The following is a 19,676-nucleotide window of genomic DNA, read 5'->3' on the forward strand; positions in this document are numbered from 1 at the left end:
CGCCCGCCCGGGCGGGCACGCCCCCGGCCCCCGCCCCCTCTCTCAGGATCCCAGCTCTGGCACCCAGGCACCGCCCCTTCCCAGCTGCCTCCCTTCGATTGGGCAGCGTTCGCCGCCAGTTAGGGGAGCTCCCGTCGTTTATTGGCTATTGTTGCTGGGTCTGTGGCATCGCCCGCCTCCTGCGGTCTCTGGCGGGCGCTGATTGGGCCGTGCGGGAGCGCCCCTCCCCGGCTGGGCCGCGGTCGGTGCCGGGCAGGCAGAGGGTCGGCGCCGCCATCGCCATGGGCACCCGCGACGACGAGTACGACTATCTGTTCAAAGGTACGTGCTCAGCAGGGCCACGGCCGCCGCACCGCTCCGGTCGCGGCCGGGACCAGCGGGCCGCCTGGGCCCGGGGCGTCTGCCGCGGCCTTGGTGCGCGGGACGGCCTTGTGGGCCCCCAGCCTGGTCTGGAGCAGGGTCAGCCCCGGGGGAGCGGCGGGAGAGCCGCAAGGGCCTGCCCGCCCCGCCCCGTCCCGTCCCGGTCCGCGTGGGCGGTGCGCCAGCAGCTGGGCGGCTGCGATCCCCGGGGGCGAGCGGAGCCGCGGCGGGGAGCGGGCGGGCCGCGGGCCGGGGCTGTGCCCGGCGGTGCCTGTGGCTGTCCGGAGATCGCCCGGTGTCGAGTCGGAGCTGCAAACCGTAAGCTTCGGTGGACGCTCCTTCGCAGGTCCGCGCTGAGCGCCGGTACTGGGAGCCTGGGACCGTAGCGGTGTAAACTGCTTGTGCTGATGGGCGTTTGCCGCGCCTGCCCCTTCCTGGCATGTCGGGCTGTCCAGGCTCTTGTGAGGGCTCGGTGCTGCTCCTCCTGCGCTGGCCCCGGGGGGAGCCGGAGGATGTCATCCCGCGGGGGTTTCTGTCCCGTGGGATGTTTCTCCACACCGGCCTGTCCGGAGGCTCAAGCTGACCAGTTTCCCGGAGCAGCCCGCTGCTCTGCCCGTGAGGCCCGAGGAGCAGTGCAGGTGGGTGTAGCACCTTCACCTTTGGTTTCCAGCCTGTTTTGCACTGTTTTGTTGGTAGAGTGGCTGAAACCTGCTTTCCATCCCAAGAGTTCACTAACGGTGGACTACCATCACTTTGCTAACGGTGCCCATGGCGGTCTCTGAGGGCTCTGGGGGTCACTTGCTGCTGGGACAATTTCCCAGGCGTTCAGTGTCTCTGGATGCTCACAAGGGCAGCAGTGATTCTGAACTTGTGGACCAAAGAAAAGAATAGTTACTCGTCTGTGGGAAATATTTTATAAATGTATTTGCCTATTTGCTTTATTTGTTTTACAGTGGGTTGAATCTTGAAGACAATTGCGGATAAAAGCCCTTATTTCTTCTCTGCCTATAAAGCAGATGACCAGCCTGTAAAAATATACTAAACTGAGTCTAAAGTAGCTTCCTTCTGAAGTCTGTTTCCCAGGTGGTTTAATAGCCAGGAACTTGAAAGCTTAAAAATTGTACTTCTTTTTTTCTTTCTCTGAATAGTCAATTAGCTAGAGAGAATGCAGTCGCCTTTTAAAAATACTTGCTTTGAAATACCTTTTTAATGTTATTTGGAATGAGACTTTGGTCAGGATCTGTGCTGTGGTGATTCTGGCACACTTTGTAGCACTTAATAAAAAACGGGTGAGAGATTTGTCCTTTCCTGTGCATCTTTTGGGAGGGGTCATTATGTGGATTTCTAAAAAACAAAAAAAATAGAGAAGGGTTTCTTTGTGGGTTTGATTATCTTTTTCTTCTTCTGAGGCTTTTTGGAACTAGACAAAATAGCATAGAAACAATAACATAAATGGGATCAAGTGAGATAAGGGCTCTGCTCTGTGACCAGCTCTCCTTCCTTTTATTTTTGCCTCCTTCAGTAGTAGAATTAAACATCAAGGACAGTTGCTGTAATGATTCCAGGACTTTGGGTGGTTTGTGGTTTAGCCCCTTCTTAGCTATGCAGATGACTTTTGAATTCTGTTCTGTCAGTCTGAGTAGTATCAGAGGTAGAAATAATGATGTAGGAGGATCTTAGTCTGGGAAGGTTTATTTTTTGTTAAATTTAAGGCTTGACTGTTTCCCCTGCCACCAATTTCTAAAGGATAGCATGTGGCAGGCAATGACTAACTTAAGGTTTGGGAGCAATCTGGGGATGTGATTACAGTCAGATCTGCTCTGCTGAACTAGTGCTTCTGTGTCCCCAATTTCCCTTTTTTTCCATGTGCATCCCAACAGAACTGCTTATTTTATTGATCACAACAAAATATTACTTGTTACCAAAGTGCCTAAACCAGCCTTTGGGGGAAGGAGCCAGAGTGTGTGTGCAGGGCTGTGTGGCGTGGCGAGGCTGCGAAGAGCTTGTGGCTGTGCTCAGTGATGTAACTCAAGTGAAGCCAGCAGTTCTGGCCTCTATTCCCAGCTAGTTTTGTAGCAGGGATGGTGAAAAAGCAGGGACTTTCCAGCATGAGTTTTGAATGCATTGATTTGGAATTGAATTCATGACCTTTGCAGAGCTGTTAAAAATGTTGGAAGCCTTGTACCTATTACATGTGATCTGCACATTAATTTTGCTCTTGAGAAGATTAGCTATTATCAGTGTTTATTTTAAAAATTAAATCTGAGGTTGTTCAGATGTGTGCTGGCTCATGAAAAAGGCAGGAAAAATCGGCCATAGGGAAAAAGAGCTTTCTTTTACTTTTGTAGGAATTTAGACTGCTCTGATTAGTCTCTGCATAGCTCAGGCTGTGGTTATTAAAAACAAATGTGTATCCTATTAGTCACCAATATCTGGCAACCTTATGTACTTCAGATTTATCACAAACTCTGGTTAGATGGTCTCTGCTGGAGGGAGTCTTAATCTTCTTAATCACTCAAAAGTATATATTCTTTTCCCCAGATTAGTAAATGTGTGTATTTACAATTCTGTCATAAACTTGATCTGTTTATTTTCCTTTTCTTACCAATGATGTGTGGCACTGGAATTTTCCTTCTGGCTTTGGTTTGTTTTGTACAAGGATCTCAATATACAGGACAGGTGTTTGGGGTGGGACTGTGCTGTACTTCTGGATATTGTAGACACAGGAAGCAGAGTGAGGGTGGTGACTGAGTTGATGGATGGGTAGTGTGGTGGTGATGCATAACCCACACAGTGGCAGGGGGTGCTGGAGGAGAGAGAAAATCAGGAAATACTGAAGGAGCAGGATTCAGGATATAAACAGGGCACTATGCAAGGCTTGTCTGTGTGCTTGGAGCCTTCTGAAGGTGGCTGGTGCTGGTTATTGGTTGATGTCACTTCCAGGATCAAACCAGTGCATCTTTTCATCACCAGTGTGGCCCTTAGGGGCAATTCGAGAGTGAGTTCCTCGGTTCTGGTGAGATGTGTTTACAGAGGATTTAGACTCTTAAGCTGTCATTTGGAACTTTTTTCTTTCTCTGTCACAACTTTTGAATTTGAACAGGCAATACTGTGTAGTGGCCTGTTACCAAATTTAGAAACTTTCCCAAGATCTAATCATTTAGTCCAGAATGTTGAAGGTATCTTCTTGCTCAGCTCCTGTAGAAAATAAGTTTTTGGCTTCTCTCTGCTGCTTGTGGGGCCCCCAGTCTTGGCATCTTTCTCCTGAAAGTGAAAATGCCCTTTTAGTGCTCAAGACTGAGTATTAATAAGAAGCACATGGAAACTCTAGGGATGTTCTTTATTGAATTGGGATCTGGTTGCCTTCCTTTAACTTCTGAAAAATGCTCTCCTAGAAGCTCTGCTGGAATGTGGGGCAGCACAGTGAGGGGAGGCTGTGAATAACCAGCCAAAGGAGCGCAGGACCCCTGGAATTTTCTTCCAGTGGCTGATGGAGTTAAAGACCTGAGAGCCGTTTGCATGGTTTATGCCCCAAATTTATACTTTTAAAATGCCAGAGCCTGGGAGATGGCTAGAATATGGAAAGGCTGTGCTTTCTCCAGCTGCAAAATCATGGGAAGATAGCTCCCTTCAGAAACAGTTGGAAACCTCAGGGGTCTTCCAATCTGGTCTAGCTTGTGTGGTGGATATTCTTACTTTAGGTTATGGTCAGGGCTTTGCTGTAGGACAGAGCCTACTCCAGCCAGCAGATCTCTGTGCAAGATGGGTGACCTCTGCCTGTTCTTGGAAGGTCCCATGGAATTAGTGATGAAAAATTGTTTGTCTGGAAAACAAAGCTGACAAAATCCTAGCGTTAGAACTTGGAATAAAATCTTTTTTTATCTATCTGTTCTCATACCCTAAAAAATGGTTTAGGCTGTTTGCCAGGGAAGGCAGAGCAGTGTGAGGAGTTGGTTTAAGTTCTCCCGGGTGGGGAGTTGTGGTGCCTTGCCACGATGTGCTGGCTGCCCATTCCTGCCTGTGTTGTGTTTTGCCTGCTCAGCTGTGCTAGCACAATTGTCTGTCTGTGCTCTCAGGCAGATGAGCTGCACAGGGGCTCTCCAGCGCTTCAACAATGCCCCTGTGCAGCTCGGGAGCTGTCGCAGCAGAGAGCCAGGGACAGCACCAGCCCGGGAATGTGCTCCAGGGCTGGGATGGCAGCGGGCTGGAGCAGGGTGCTGCCAGAACTCCATCCTCAAACAGTGGCCTGAGCAGAGAAAAGCTGTAGCACCACTAAAAGACAAGTATATACGATCCTTGGCCCTGGGAAAACACTGGAATGTTTTCATTCCAGAATGGAGCTCATTCTGGAAGTGTGCAAGTTCTGTAGTTGCTGGGGGGAAATTGGGAATGTTTTTTGCCCATATGAATGAGGAAGATCAGCAAATCTGCGCTTAGAACTAGAGCAGGAAATATTCCCAAGGTTAAAGAAGCTCACAGAAGCTGGCGGCCTTTCTTCCTTTTGCTTCAGCCAGGACACTTGAATTCCAAAGGGTATGTGATAAGAGTGTTTGCAAGAGGAAGGGAGCATGGCTCAGCTGTTTCAGCTGTGTTTCTCTCAGTTGTTTCTTGCTCTCATCTATAAGCAAAAAAGTAGAGGGAACCTCCTGCCACAAGATGTGCCTTTGTTTTCACAATTCCTTTCAGGAAAGCTGGGCTTTGTGTGCTGAAGATCTCTCTGCACTTACATTTTTCTGTTATCATGGCAACACCATGTGTGGAGGCAGAGGTTTCTAGCTCATCTCTTACTTCTCATGCAGTCTACTACAACCTGTTTTGCTGGATGATGTTCTGCTTTGCTTTGTATCTTTTTTGTAGTACCAAATGTCTCCTGTTTTGCCCTTTTTGTGGTGGACATATTTATTAATTAAATTATTGAAATAAAACACCCTATATGACTCCAACAGGGACTGCAAATAATTGTTTACTTAACATGTTTTTGTTTTTTAATTAAAATAGAGTACACTTACACTGTACAAAGGCTTTTGTTGGACAGACAGTGGCCTCTTGCCATGTTCTTGCCTGTAGTGTTTCTTAAAATGTGGGTTGTAGCCTTCCTTTGCCAGAGGTTGAGTGTGTGAGGGGCCTGTCTTACCTCTGGCTGCTGCAGTGCTTGGGGCTTCCAAAGCTCTGTTTGACTTCATCAGTCACTGCAGCAATTTCTCATTTTCACCTCTGAGGACCGGGCAGCTACTCACCACAAAGCAGCTTGGGGCTCTTCTGGGGTTGGAGAAACAAGCTGTCCATAGTAAGGGCTGCGGTGTTGTCTGTGTTGTCTCTCCTGTGCTGTCTGACTGCATTTCTGATGGATGCTGCCTGCCAGGCCGCACTGCAGCGAGGAGTCAGTGCTGGTACAAGAAACTAATTGTGAAAATAATGTCTCTCCTTTCAGTTGTGTTGATTGGAGACTCTGGAGTTGGGAAAAGTAATCTTCTGTCACGTTTCACACGCAATGAGTTCAATCTGGAAAGTAAGAGCACCATTGGGGTGGAATTTGCCACCAGGAGCATCCAGGTGGATGGGAAGACGATAAAAGCCCAGATCTGGGATACTGCAGGCCAGGAGCGATACCGTGCCATTACCTCAGCGTGAGTACTCTGTCTTTGCTCAACAGAATTCTAGCAGAGATGCTGCAGATAAATGTATGGGTAGAGAGTGAAACATATTTGGCACATATGCCAAAGTCATTGTGACAGACTTCAGTGTGGATCCAAGTCATAAGATAGCAAATACTTTTGTGTTCCCTTGATTAATATAATGAAAGTACTTTTTAGATTCACATGTTACTGTTACAGAAACAAATGACAGCTTAAATCAAAACTGTGGGAAATTCTGTTTGAGTTTTGGGATTTGGTTTTTTGTCTGTGCTGAATGTGATGCGTTCATTATGTGAAGTGAGTGTAATTTCAGATGGAAGCTGGGTACTGTTGGTGTCAAGTTTTGGTCTAGGTATGGTGGCTTACTGTAACACCCATGGCTTCTGGTCTCAACTGCCTCCTCAGTCTTGAGATTTAGGGTATTTTTAGGAGAACATGCAGCCACAAAATCCCTTGAAATCTCAATGACTTTGAATCAGTCACAGCCCTGAAAATTAGGTCCATGAGCACAGACATTGAATAGCCAGGAAGTAGGAAGGCAACAATGATAGTGCTGGCTTTGCAACATTAGCACAATCCCTGGAGGTGAGAAGCTTTTTCACTGTGGCACCGTGTTAATTCACAGAGTGGTTTGAGGTATACCTCTTTCTATGCTGGCAGAAGTTATCTTGCAGAGGACAAAAAGCAAATCCTTCGGTCAGGCCTGGTTCTCCAGAGCATTTTCTGATCAGTGAGTTGATTTCTTGTTATGTTACAGATGTGTATCAGTTTCTAAAGGTAAAAACATGTTTCTGAGTCATGCACAGATTGAGCCATTAAACTCAAGGTAAGGGGAAATTTGTCAAGATGGGAGAAAACCGGGAGACCCTGAAGACCAAAGGGAGCAGTCTATAGGGAAAGGGATGCAGAAGCAGATGTAAGTGACAATTTCACATTGCATCTTTTTTGGAGCTCTTAGTGTGACTTTCAGAAATTTTTTGTGTGCTAGTCTAGTCTGGGTCAACAACAACAGGTTTTACTGCTGGGAGCTAGTGCAGCTGCAGTCCTGTGATCCTGCCTCTCCTTTGTGCTGGCACTAACTGCTGCTTGACACATCACTCGGCCAGTTCAGCCTGCTTGGCCAGCAGAATGCCAAGCATCAGGGAAAAGAGAATGTTTTCTGCTGACTTGGTGCCCTGGCTCAGTTCAACAGCATGTCAGACAGGTGCTGGCAGAACTGAGGAGAAATGGTAGGATTGTGTGGAAGAGAGATATGGATGTTACAGGATTGCTGATACAGATTGGCTTGTGCTGAGCTGAGCCCTTGGCTTGTGTTGAAATGGGCCCAAACCTGCGCTGAGGGGACAAACCCTGTTCCTGGATTAGAGGTTGGTGGATAGTGACAATATAGCCCAGAGTCCTCTCTTTAGTTTGTAGGAGGGACAGGAGATATATGAAGGATCAGGAACAAATACTGACATTTTATTAAGGGTTATTTTCCTAGTAGAAAGTTATGCTGTAACTTCACAAAAACCTCCCAGCTGTACCGATTCTGCAATGGTGAGTTTTCCTATACACATTTGGAGCAGACAGGACATTTTCAGTCCTGATTTCTGGAGGCTCTCCAGCATTCTGGTACACACACACTGGATTTTTTTAGAAATGCTATTAGAAAAAAACCCTGCATTTGGAACTTACTCTTAGGCTTCAAAACCACTCCAACAACCATATCTGCATCAGCACAACTTTTTCCGAAGTGGAGAGCATTAAAGAAGTGCTGGGTGGGCTGTTGTTGGCGTGGCTGGGACAGAGCTCTCGCTGAAGGGCTGTGCCTCATGGTTTCAGATATTACCGCGGTGCTGTTGGGGCTCTGCTCGTCTATGACATCGCCAAACACCTCACCTACGAGAACGTGGAGCGCTGGCTGAAGGAGCTGCGAGACCACGCCGACAACAACATCGTCATCATGCTGGTGGGCAACAAGAGCGACCTGCGCCACCTCCGGGCCGTGCCCACCGACGAGGCCAGGGCCTTCGCAGGTTTGGGCTTTTGGACGGGGCTTCGGGGCTGCTGCCATCACACTGTTTTGTCCAGGGCTCAGCTCTCACCTCAAGTTTTAGCTTAAACCCTAACAAAGACATTTAAGGTGTTTTGTTGGTTTTTGGTTTTTTATATGGAAATATCTTGACTTATTAACTAGCATGTGTGGCTGGTTTGGGGTTTTTTTTGAGAATTTTCTTTGCCATTTTTAGTTTGTAGTTTTCTGTTGTTTCTTAGATCTGGTGGTAGTACGTGTTTTTGAACATGTATTAGGGGCTATATACATTTTGAACATGTATATAGGGCTCACTGTCTTTGAGCTGCCTGACAGCTGAAGAATAAACATTTCTTCTAACAGGGCTAGAAACAGTAAGCAATATTTAGAAGAGAAAATATCACAATAAAAATAAAAAATATCACAATATAAAATGTCCATCCTTCCTTCCTGGAGACCTGCTTCTGCTGAATAGATATCAATGTGGACAGCTGCAAATGAATGCAGTGATCATCAGGTTTGAGAATTATCATTTGTTGGGAGAAGTCAAGTGGGTTATGTAAGATGCTGCCACTGCATTCCTTCTCTCTTCCTTACCTGGCAGAGCACTGGTCAGATATTCTTTTGTCCTGAAAGGCGTGGGGACATTCAGCTTTTGTGTGGCTGTCAAGCTTGGAGGTGGAATGTAAATGTATAACTTCTAAAATACCTCTAGAAATATTACCAAGGTTTGCTTACACACACTTTCTGAAATTTGCTGGCAAACAAGTACCCTGAGGGTAATAAAGCCGCTTTAAATTTTCAGATGAAGGAGAAGTGACATTTATCTAAGAGAAGCAAAACAAGTTGGTGGATGCCCCAGATAGTCTATTACTTTGGTCACTTAGTTCACCTTCTTACTTTTTGACCCTGGACTTTCACCTAAGGCTGTTTTAAATTGCTAGTGATGGTCATTGTTGCTTGTTTAAGCTCCATTGCTGAAATTTGCCTGTTCCTGGGCAGGTGATACAGAACCATTCTAGGTATGATATTTGAGTGTTAATCACTTTCTTTTTTAATAATAATTTTTTAACATTGCACTGTAAAAGGAAGGAAGAAAATAGACTGTGTTTCAGTCATTGTTATTTGGAACTGGGGTCTGATTAGGAAAGTATAGGTCTGTTGATCTTCTTGGGGTTGCAGAGGAGAATTGTGTCTCTGTAGCAGCTGATGTGCTTTTGCTGGGGCTCTTGCTCAAGGTACCTCTGGGTGTGATCTGTAGCCAGAAGAGAATGGTATTTTGTGGTGCTTGACTGAGCAAGGGCTGCAGGGGGGAAAATGTTTTTGCACTTTGGGTAAAAGAAATGTTGCTGAACTCTAGCACCAAGGTGTTTCTTGTGCAACAAGGAAAAGAAAAAAAAAATACTGCGCCCTGGCTGATTTTGCCTAAAATAAAAGTTAAAAACCTCAAAGTAAATGTGAAATAAAGTGTTATTAAAATTTTTAACTGAATCACTTCTTATTTATTACAGAAAAAAATAACTTATCTTTTATTGAAACATCTGCTCTGGACTCTACAAATGTGGAAGAAGCCTTCAAGAACATCCTTACAGGTATGGTTTGTTATGGATTCAGAGGAGCAGCTGAGGTGGTGGATCTTCTTCATGGGCACATTTTGTAGTTTTCTGGAGTGTTTTGGAAATGAGTGGTGGGAACAATGGTTAGTTTGCAAGCTTTCTAATCTCACCTTTGTGTTGTGCCTCCAACCCCATACACCCCTTTCTGTCCCAGGTGAGGGTTTCTGTCTCCTGGAGGTTTCTATCTCCTGATGTTCCATAAGTTCAAGCTATTGCAATAGCACTGTTGTAAAGGAACTAGTAACTGTACTTCCCTGCCTGCACAAAATCTCAGCAGTGAAGCCCCAGCCATGCTGGAAGTTAAATGTTGCAGTATCTTCTCTTGCACCAAAGCAGGCTGGTACCATTTTCTACTACTGAGCTCTTGTTCTCAGCTGATAGCAAGGGTGGTGACTGCACTGCACCAACAGCATCTTCTGCAGAGAAGGACCAGGGGATTCTGGTGGATATCAAGTTGACAGTGAGCCATGGGCAGGGACACCTCCCACTGTCCCAGGTTGCTCCAAGCCCTGTGCAACCTTCGACACTTCCAGGGATCCAGAGACAGCCACAGCTGCTCTGGGCAACGTGTGCCAGGGCCTCACCACCCTTACAGCCAAGAATTTCTTCCTACAATCCCATCTAACCTTACCCTCTGGCAGTGGGAAGCCATTCCCCCTTGTTCTGTCCTTCCAGGCCCTTGTCTGAAGTCCCTCTCCAGCTCTTCGGGGACTGTGGATGTTGGTAGTGTGCACTAAGGCCTCCCCAGAGCCTTTTTTCTCTAGACTGAACAACCCCAACTCTGACTCCAAGGTGCCCAAGAAGAGGCAGACAGGAAATAAGGGCTCTCTAGGTAAAAGCCTGACAGAGGAGGAATGGGTTGTATGTGGTGCAGAGCAGATCTGTGTTATTAGAGAGCCACTAGTGAAGCATCTGGAGTGCAGGCCAGAGCCGACTGCCCAGAGCTGGAGCTTGGCTGGTCTCACACTGTGTAGCAGATCTGTGGCTGATCTGGGACACTTGGTTGGATTTGAGGCAACTTCCCTGGCACTTTGAGACAGTATTTTTTATTTTAGTGCTCTGAGTGTAGTTCAACAGTCACCATCCATCCTGTCTTCCCTTGCAGTGTTGTCCTGAGACTGACCCTGGTTAGAGATGCTGGCCTGAGGCCACTCTAGGAGAGCCACAGTGCTGTAACAACTCAAGCTGAAGTCAGGCCCAGGCAAACTGAACTCAAACCCCTCTCTCTCACAGCACCCTGGGCTCCCAAAAGTGTTGAGATTGTCTGGTCAGGATAATAAGACTGAGAAGTCCTGAAAAGGCTGTTCCTAAAGTGATTACACTTGGGGGAGAATCATCGTTCTAAGAGAGGAGAAGGAACCTAGGAAAATGTGCTGTGTAGAGTAGTGAGTTGGGAACCACCACTTGGCACAGGGAAGAGAGTGGGTATGGCAGGACAGGAGTTTCCTTACTGGCCACTTGTTTGAGGAATCACTAACGACTGGAAGGAAAAAAAACCCAACAAAACACCACAAAGAGATGCTACCCCAAAGCAAAGCAGGCTTGGCAACCACTCTAAACAGCTGAAATTCAAATACAGTACTGAGCAGGAAAGAAAAAGGTGTGGCAGCCTCTGAGCAACCCTCCTCCTCCCTTTCAGCAAAGATCTGTAGGTAGCCAGTGGCAACAAGGTTTGCCTTGAGTTAAAGCTTTCCATTTTAAACAACATAAATATGTTCAGATTCTTAAAAAAAAAAACCAAAACAAAAACAAAACAAAAAAACACCAAAAAAAACCCACCAAAGAAACTAACAAAAAATCCCCATAAACAAGCCCTGCACAGTCCTCTGTGATTTTTAATCCTTACTAAAGGCTTTGGGTGTTGCTGTTTTGGGGTTGTGGCTGTATGAATGTGACCATAATATTTACCACAGACTTCCAGGGAAGTACTTGCCCTTTTCCTGTTTCACAATGGAGGGAAGTTGGAACAAGGACTTATAGTCAGCAAAATAAGTTACCTTAAAAACCTTTCCACTTACAAGACTTCTGCTAAGTATGCAGTTGAAACAGTTTGTGAAAGCTTTTAATTTGGCAGTCTCTCGTCAGTGGTTACAGCTTTGTGTACATCTGTGTGCTTTCAAGCATTAAGTTAGTTTGAGTCAAATAAATTCATTTGGAGAAGTCTGGGGCTTTCTGGACCCATGCAGCTTTTACTGTCATGGGTAGGAAAACGGATGTGTTGCAGAGAGCAGCACTGCTGTTACTTGGTGGTAGCAGGTTGCCAGGAGTGGAGGTGGGCACCATGTAAGTCACCGCTGTGAAGGTTTCCCAGCATCCTAGTGATTGGTGTTTCTAAAGTATGCTGCCCAATTTTTTTTAATCGCAAAGATGATGATTCCCTGTTTGAGAAACGAACATTCCTGCTCCTTTCCCATTTAAAAACCCCTTTAATAATCCCCATTTTCATGGAGTCATTGAAAAAGAAGGGGATAGGAAGTGCTGTTGCAGAAGGCAGTGAGGACTCTTGTCTTAATAACTTTTCCAGACAGAGCTGGTGTATTCATCCCAGAACTGGAAAGCCAGCCAGATGTTACACGCCACATCTGATGAGCCTAGATTCCCTTCCAGAGCCCTCAAGTTCAGTCTTCTTCTTGGGTTCTGGCATGTTCTTGGGCAGTTTGCTCGGCGCCGTGCCCGTGGGAGCCGTGCCCCCGGGCTCTGACCCTGTCTCTCCTTGCAGAAATCTACCGCATCGTGTCGCAGAAGCAAATCGCCGACCGGTCTGCGCACGATGAGTCTCCTGGCAACAACGTCGTTGATATCAGCGTCCCGCCAACCACCGACGGACAGAAATCCAACAAACTCCAGTGCTGTCAGAACCTGTGACCTTCTCTAGATGACTCTTGTGCCCTCCACTTTGTCTGTGCTTCATTTAGAAACTTGTGTGCACTTCTTATCTCCTGTGATTCAGTGACTCCCTCCTCCCTCCTTTATTCCGTTCCCAGATCTCCCCTCTCATATTAGAGCTTTAATTGTAGGGCTAACATCCCCCTGCCTCTGAAACCCCTTCCATGTGGTGACTTCTGGGCTTGAAATGTAGTCACTGATTTGATAGACATGTTTGTGTTGGAACATCTGCTGCTGGATATTATCCCATGAAACACTCTTATCAAATAGGCTTGTTTTGGTTTTGCTAGGGTTTTTTTCAGTTTGGTTTTGTTGTTGTTGTTGTTTTCTGGGAGAGGAACAATGGGACTTGACTCTACTAGCTGAAGAAATAACTATATTTAGGTGACAAGGTTTTTTCCTCCCATAGTCAGATATCTCTTTTTCTTGTGTTTCTGTAAACATGGGGGAGAAATTAAACTAGCTGTCCTGCCAAATGCTCTGTTTTGTGTCCTGATGAAGTCTCACAGTGAGGATTTTAGTGGCTGCACACACATAAGAAAGCTGTTGAAAATAACATTACTTATTCTGTAATTACCCCTAATACAGTTAGTCTGGCTGTGTAGTTTACTGTTTCCTGCTTGGGAAATCTTTCTCTATTCTTGTTTTATTTGGGAACAATGAAATATGTCTGCATTGCTTTCTCTGCCACTGTGAATGCCTGTGCAGGCTTTATGAAGTGGCATAATATTTATTCATGGCTTATGTTAATCAGTTAACATTATTGTACAGTAAGTGCCAGCATATTGATTTCAGAAACCTTTTGCAGCCTGTACAAGTAGGCTTCTTTTTGTACTGTAGGTCAGTGTCTGAAAGCAGGATCTGTGCTAGTTCCAGGGGTTTTTTTTGCATGCTGCTTTTTCTCTAGATCTCTCCTGCCCCTGTCTGAGTGAGTGAGGCAATATTTTCATGTCACATATATACCTGCACTTGTAAGGGTTTTGGTTGTTGTAGAGAAACACAATACTTTATACATTTTGTAAAACTTCTGCAGATCCATAGTATCTGGAACTTTCTCTTCATGATCTTTCACTATTGACCTCTACTAAAATGCATAATATTAGGATTTCACACAATAACTACTAATCTGTTGTTTTCTTCTTACCATTTTACTGAACTGCAGACTGTAATTCTTAAATGATTGTACTTCACTGATGTAACAGATTTGTCATCAGCAGGGCTAACTACTCTAATTCTTTGTTGTGCTGAATGGGAAGAATGTTACCACAACTTTGTGTAGTCAGTCTCTTGCTTGCTTGTGCAAATCTCTGATGGCTTTTCATTACTCACTAGCTCTTGCACACTTGTATCTCCTCCGGTATCCGCTGAATGTTCTGATGGCAAACACTGGGTGAAATGATCGAAAGGAGGAGCTGGAAACCACCTGCTGCTCCCTGAAGGCTTGTGGCGCCATTTGCAGTGAGTTTTTGCTCTGTATTCTGAGCCTGTATCTCACTGGATGAATTCCAGCTGCATATTAGTGAGTTGATTTTTCTTTATTGATACAAAGCAAATATGAAACTGTGAATTGTGCTTGAAGAGGAAATCTGACATTCCAGTCTCAACTGTTCTGTCTGGTTACGTAATAAAATTAAGGGCAGTTAATTCTGATGGCTTTTCTTTTATAAGATTTCCAGACCAATGCCTTTAATTTTGTACTGTATGCACGGAGAGGGCTCCAGCTCACAGCACAGGATGCGTGTGGTGCCTGGCACTTTCACTCTTCAGCTTTGCTTAGAGGTTACATTCAAGATTAAGGGGTGCATGCTTGCAGCCCAATCCCATTGAATGGGGGTATGAATTCCTCGGGAGGAATCACAGGGCTCTATCCTAAGGGTGTTCCAGTTCAGGAAGCACTTTCAACACTTGGTATTTGCTTCACTAGTATTCTTGTTGAGAGAAGGTGGGAACTGGGATATCTCCTTTTTGTTGGTCCAAGACCAGAACATAAAGTGTAGTCAGTGTTCAGACAGCTGGCAATGAGAGAATGGAAAATTCTGAAATATTGAAAATATTTCATTTGGGAACAAGTGGACACTAGTAGAGCTGGGCTCCTTAATTTTTGAACAAACTTTATAAAAAGAAATCAGCTGGATAGCATGAGGAGGAATTGTACTGTTAAGAAGACTTACTAGTTCAGGGTGATGCATTAACATGCTTACTCTGTAAGTCCTGCTCTTAACATGAAGTTTCTAGAATCAGTCTGGCCTGGTGTAAGAAGCAAGAAACAGTTTAGTCACTTGCTTGTTTCTTCAAAGATTTTCTTTAGTCTTTGACTTTGTGGAAGGCTTTAAACTTTGCTGCAGAATCCCAGTGAAAGGTCAGTGTCTAGGGCTTAAGTGCAGTTAAATTTATGGGTATTGAAGAGCTCTTGAACAACTCCATTGTCCAAAGCCCCCTCAGCACTGTGGACCTTGGACCATTCTGTTGTGTTGTGGGACAGGGAAGAGCCTCCTGCCCTTTGCTGGGGCACGCAGGGGGAGTTGGTGTGTGCACATGTGCATCCATGTAGCTCCTGAGAGCACTGGGAATGGGATGGGGGTTTTCATCTGCTGTGGTCCCTGAGTATGAGACAAGGCTCTTCTGCAGGCTGCTGTGCTGCTCTCCAGGCAGAGCCACAGCCCTTCTGTGGGTCTGAGGTGCTCCTGCCCAGAATAAGAACAGGGCTCTTTGTGACAATAGAAAAAGGACAGTGGATCAGTTCTGCCAGGTTAGGCCATCTTCCTGTGCACAGACTGGGGAAAAGGCTTGTGATCTGGTGTCCTGATGAAGCACTGTGCGCTCCTTAGAAACTGCGTCCACAACCCAGCCCACTGCTGTGCTGGAGTTACTGAGGGGAAGACTTGGAGGAACCCTGAGGAAGCTGGAAATGCTGAAGAGCTGTCTGACATTCAGAGAAGCTCTCCAGTAGCCCAGACTCCTTAAGCATGCTTTCCTGATGGGAAATTAGACTACACGTAACCTCAACTTGACTGCTTCATCCCACAGCTTTGCTGGCTGTGTGTCTCAGTATTACTGTCAGGGAAAAAAAAAAGGTTACAGCTCTCTTCCATCTGCCCCAAGGGATTTCAGGGCTAAGTTTGGCTTTTGTAAAATTCCTGATAGCAGGAAAGCTGCATCTGAAAAGAAGGAATGTGTGCTTTGCTTGCTTTACTTGGATGTTGAGGCTGACTTCCCTTTAACTATTGAAAACACTACAAAGCCCTGAGTACTGCCACTTGTGTCGTAACACAACCATCAGAGGCTCCTGCTGATGTCTGGAACAGCTCCTTTAATGCACAATTAGGCAGGAGTCTGTTGTGCTGCCTCTCCTCTTACTGATGGGGAGGGTGAAGGCCAAAATGCATACATAAAAGGGACTTGGTCCTGAGCACACAAACCGTGAATGGGTGAAATAAATTCCTTGGGGAGATCAGATCAATCCAGCCTCTTTTCCTGCAGAGTCAGTGCTTACAGACAGGGCAGGCAGTCTGGGATCTTCACTGGAGCCTGCGCAGAACAAGGAGGTTTGGTTCCTAGGAAAGTTTTAAAGCTCCATACTTGTATAAATGTCAAAATCCAGTTGATGGGTGACTGCTTGCTACTTTGTTAAAAAGATTTTCAGTGTGTGCTGTGGGGGCCATCTCTGTGGGGTTAGAGATGCCCCGATTTGGGTGCTGTTCTGTGACTCCCTGGTGACCTCTTGTGTCAACACAGAGCTCTTGGCTGGGCATGGTATGGGTTGGGCTGAGCCTTTATTTGAATCAGTTACTTAACAAAAACTCTGGGAAAATTGTACAGGAGGTATTTTTGCTCCTGGTGCTTTCATCCCTGAAGCTGTACTGCTTCAGAAGGTGAGGGTGGCATCTGTTTCTGGTTGAGTCTTACCGAGGCTCGATGATCATTTCCCTTCCAAGCAGAAGGAAGAACTTGCTTGGAGGTTCTGGACTCCGTAGAAGAAAAGAAGATTCCAGTGAAGTGGCTCAGTCACCTAGGGAAGATTTTTTTTCTCCATAAAAAACTCGAACAGCTAAGGAAAATCAGATAATTGGAGGTTAAGACTAACTGTCCTTCAAGTAAAGCACAGTAAGTAGGAGCTGAAGGGTAGATGCTCTTGGCTTGCAGACTCTTAAGTGAAGTTGTTGATTTATGGAATGTTTCCATGGAATGAGTATCTCCAGGGCCGCACTGTTTCAATAATTAACAGCAATTCCTATTTTACACTGGTCAGATAATGCATGGTAGTGTTGACTATCAGGCTTTGTAGGCTATAAATGGTAGTGGGCCTTTATGCAACCCAGAAGAGAGGTTCCTTTCTATTACTTTTACTCCTGGTTCCTGTGTTAAGTGCAATTCACTTTGTAAATAAACACATCACTCGATTTTTGTGCATGGTTAAGATGTATTGTGGATATAAAGATTGCCAAATCATACTGTCTGTGTAAAGTTCTGTTCCAGACACAACTGTAGAATGAGGTGGGGGGGCTCCCGAGCCAGAGCACGGAGTGGGGCGGGGATGCGTGCCCCTGCCAGCGCCCCCGGGAGCGGCAAGCCGGGCTGCCCGCTGCCCCGGGGCTTTTGCACTGCCGCAGGTGCCGCGTTGGGTGGGGTCCCGCTGTCCCTCTTGGGTGGGGTCCCTCAGTCCCTCTGTCCCATTGTCCCTCTGTCCCATTGTCCCTCAGTCCCACTGTCCCTCTGTCCCAGTGTCCCGCTGTCCCTCAGTCCCATTGTCCCGCTGTCCCATTGTCCCTCTGTCCCGCTGTCCCTCAGTCCCAGTGTCCCATTGTCCCTCTGTCCCATTGTCCCTTTGTCCCGCTGTCCCTCTGTCCCGCTGGCCGAGCCCTCCCGGGACTGGGGGCGGGAACAGCGCGGGGGCGGGACCAGGGCTGGGGGCGGAGCAAGAGGGGAAGGGAGGGGCCCGGGTGTCGGGGGCGGGGCCGGGGAAGGGCGGGGCTTGACCGCAGGGCCGCTATTGGCCGCCGGCTGTTGCCAGCGGGGTCGCGTTGCGACGCTGGCGGGTTACGCGCAGTCCATTGGGCGCTCGGGAGCTGCGTCAGCGCTGTGCGGGCGGGGATTGGCGGGCGGGCGCTGGGGCGGCAGCGCTGCGGCGCGGGGCTGCGGCGGCGGGAGCGGCGTCCCGGCCGGGCCGGGCCGAGGCGGGCGGGCCCGGGAGCCCTGACAGCCCTCCCGGTGGCCCCGCCGAGGGGTGTCCCCGGTGTGCGGCGCCGCTTGTGCTTGGGAGCCGGAGCCGCGCTGCAGGTCTCGGGGCCTCTCCCCCGGAGCGGCTGCCGCCGGCCCCGCTGCCCGCACGGGCCCCGTGCGAGACGCTGCCGCCGGTACGGACTGCGCTGTGGTCGCCGTGCGGGGCCCCGCGCCTGAGCCGCGGCCCTTCCCGGCCGGGCTGGGCCGGGCCGGGCCGGGCCGGGCTGGGCTGGCACGGCGCCGGCCCCCGGGAACGCCGGGGCTGTCGCTCACAAACATCACCAGGGACAGAAGTGGCGGAGGTTTGAGAAGCGGTGTTTTGTTCATTAGATTCTTCTTCCCTGGGTATAAGCAGTTATTAGGAAAAGTTTCCTTTACCACTGGGCTCCCATACCTGTTTTTTCACAGGTTTGGGAGCGTTCTGGTGCCCGTTTTGCCTTCTGAGCACACGGACACGCTGCCTCGTGTGCAGAGATTTCCCAAGAGAATGAGCTCGGTGTCACAGCACAGCTGAAGAGACTGATGCAGTCCTGTGCTGGAGCAGCAGCTGCTTTCCTCCGTGGTGTAAGCTTAGGGTTTGTGATGGACTTTTCATAAACTAGCAGTCTTTAACTTTCTGTCTCATTTAAACTCAGGTTTCTTGAGCCAACTGTGACAGGCCAGAACTGCTGGTTTGTGGGATTTATCCAAAGGACAAGTCTGTGGCTCGTGTACAGGAAGGTGATTGTGACATGGGAGGTGTTTTTGTTGCAGTCTCAAACACTTGCTCTTGTTGTGTGTTCTGGATCTGGTGTTTTGTTCTAGATCAAACCAAAACACCATGCAGTGGTCTTGGAGGCTTCTGGAGTTTGCAGTTGCTTGCATGTAGTGCCCTCAGAAATGGTGCCACCAAGGTGAGGGGTGATACACCTGCACTGCGTGGTGCTGCTGGACCAAGGAGAGTTTAGGCTGTTGTCCTGTTGGAGGGAGCTGTGCAGAGCTCGAATTTTGCAGGCAGCTGAGGTGTTACATGTTGGGGATGATGATGGTGAGCTGGAAGTGTCAGGGTTATCCAAAGCAGCTCTGGCTTTTTATTCTGTTTGTTTGTATTCAGTGTTCTGTCCCTGCCCTGATGTGTGTGATGGAGATCTGTCAGTGGAGATGTGGTTCTCATGCCACCCTGTGCCCTTTATTTGCTCATCCCTATGGGACTGTTTGTGTCCCTCTCTTAACCCTCTCTATTACCAGCCCTTCATTTTCCTTGGCACTCTCATTCTCTTGTTTGAATCTCCTTCCAACAAGCATTTATCTCTGTGTCTTTCTCTTCTGATGCAGTTTCTAGCACTTTCTTGACCTTTTTCCAGGTTGTTGTTGAGAATGCCTGTGATGTCACTGTGGTCAGCCAGCTGCATTGGCTGTGGCTGGTCCAGCTCGAGTGGATATAAAACCCTGCTTGGCTGCCACTCACACGTGCACAGTACAATCCTTTGAACAGCTGGGCGTTAGTCTTGGCTTGCCAAAGCTAAAGTGTTTGAACACTTTTCTGCATCTCCAAAGGATTATGCAGGGGAGTGTTTGGAGGCTGGAAGTGCCCCGGTTTTTCAGGTGTGTTTGAAGTTGTGATGGTGTGTCACCCATCAGAAACAGAGACTCAAAAGGGAAGGGAGCTGGGACTCTAAAATCCCTTTGTCACATGCACCGTGACAGTGAATTTAATAATTCCAGCTGGGGACAGAAGGTCTAATTCCCTCCAAGCACACACTGGGGGAGCATTGCAGGCAGCCTGCATCTGTAGGGAAGTCTAAACTTTGCCAAGAGCAGAGCAGGTCTTGGCACAGGGAATGGCCAGGTGTGAACCTAAAGCGTAGTTCACGGACACTCTATACCAGCTATATAGCTGGGGGTGTCTGTGTGTGGTTAGCTGATCAGCACCACTTTCTAAGTGGAAACAGAAAATGGCATTGG

At 47.5% G+C, this 19,676-nt stretch overlaps 2 protein-coding genes across 6 annotated transcripts in view; both read left to right on the plus strand.

Moving 5' to 3' along the window:
* Positions 1 to 146: 146 nt before the first annotated feature.
* On the plus strand, positions 147 to 16,961 carry RAB11B (RAB11B, member RAS oncogene family). Its single transcript, XM_041423696.1, has 5 exons — positions 147 to 321; positions 5,792 to 5,987; positions 7,821 to 8,014; positions 9,522 to 9,602; positions 12,346 to 16,961. Exons 1-5 carry the CDS (start codon positions 282 to 284, stop codon positions 12,489 to 12,491), a joined length of 657 nt encoding a protein of 218 aa, XP_041279630.1. The 5' UTR covers positions 147 to 281; the 3' UTR covers positions 12,492 to 16,961.
* Positions 16,962 to 17,719: 758 nt separating this feature from the next.
* Positions 17,720 to 19,676, plus strand: part of MARCHF2 (membrane associated ring-CH-type finger 2) — a 36,143-nt gene continuing 34,186 nt past the window's right edge. Inside the window, exon 1 of one of the 5 annotated variants that reach the window (XM_041422442.1) lies at positions 17,720 to 17,866. Coding sequence is in view for 1 of the 5 variants with exons in the window: in XM_041422407.1 (XP_041278341.1) it covers positions 18,255 to 18,307 (53 nt within the window). In the remaining 4 variants the exon portion in view is untranslated. Of the gene's footprint in view, positions 17,867 to 18,122; positions 18,308 to 18,430; positions 18,453 to 19,676 lie in introns of those variants that run through there. The other 4 variants (XM_041422407.1, XM_041422377.1, XM_041422388.1 and 1 more) reach the window with 4 other exon arrangements.

The sequence above is a fragment of the Onychostruthus taczanowskii genome, unplaced genomic scaffold (assembly GCF_017590055.1).
Source record: "Onychostruthus taczanowskii isolate IOZ18803 unplaced genomic scaffold, ASM1759005v1 scaffold110, whole genome shotgun sequence".
Lineage (NCBI taxonomy): Eukaryota > Metazoa > Chordata > Aves > Passeriformes > Passeridae > Onychostruthus > Onychostruthus taczanowskii.

Coding starts and splice junctions, on each gene's coding strand:
- RAB11B (XM_041423696.1), top strand. CDS start 282: ATGGGCACCCGCGACGACGAGTACGACTATCTGTTCAAAG. Junction 322..5,791: donor GTACGACTATCTGTTCAAAG/GTACGTGCTCAG, acceptor CTCTCCTTTCAG/TTGTGTTGATTGGAGACTCT. Junction 9,603..12,345: donor CTTCAAGAACATCCTTACAG/GTATGGTTTGTT, acceptor CTCTCCTTGCAG/AAATCTACCGCATCGTGTCG.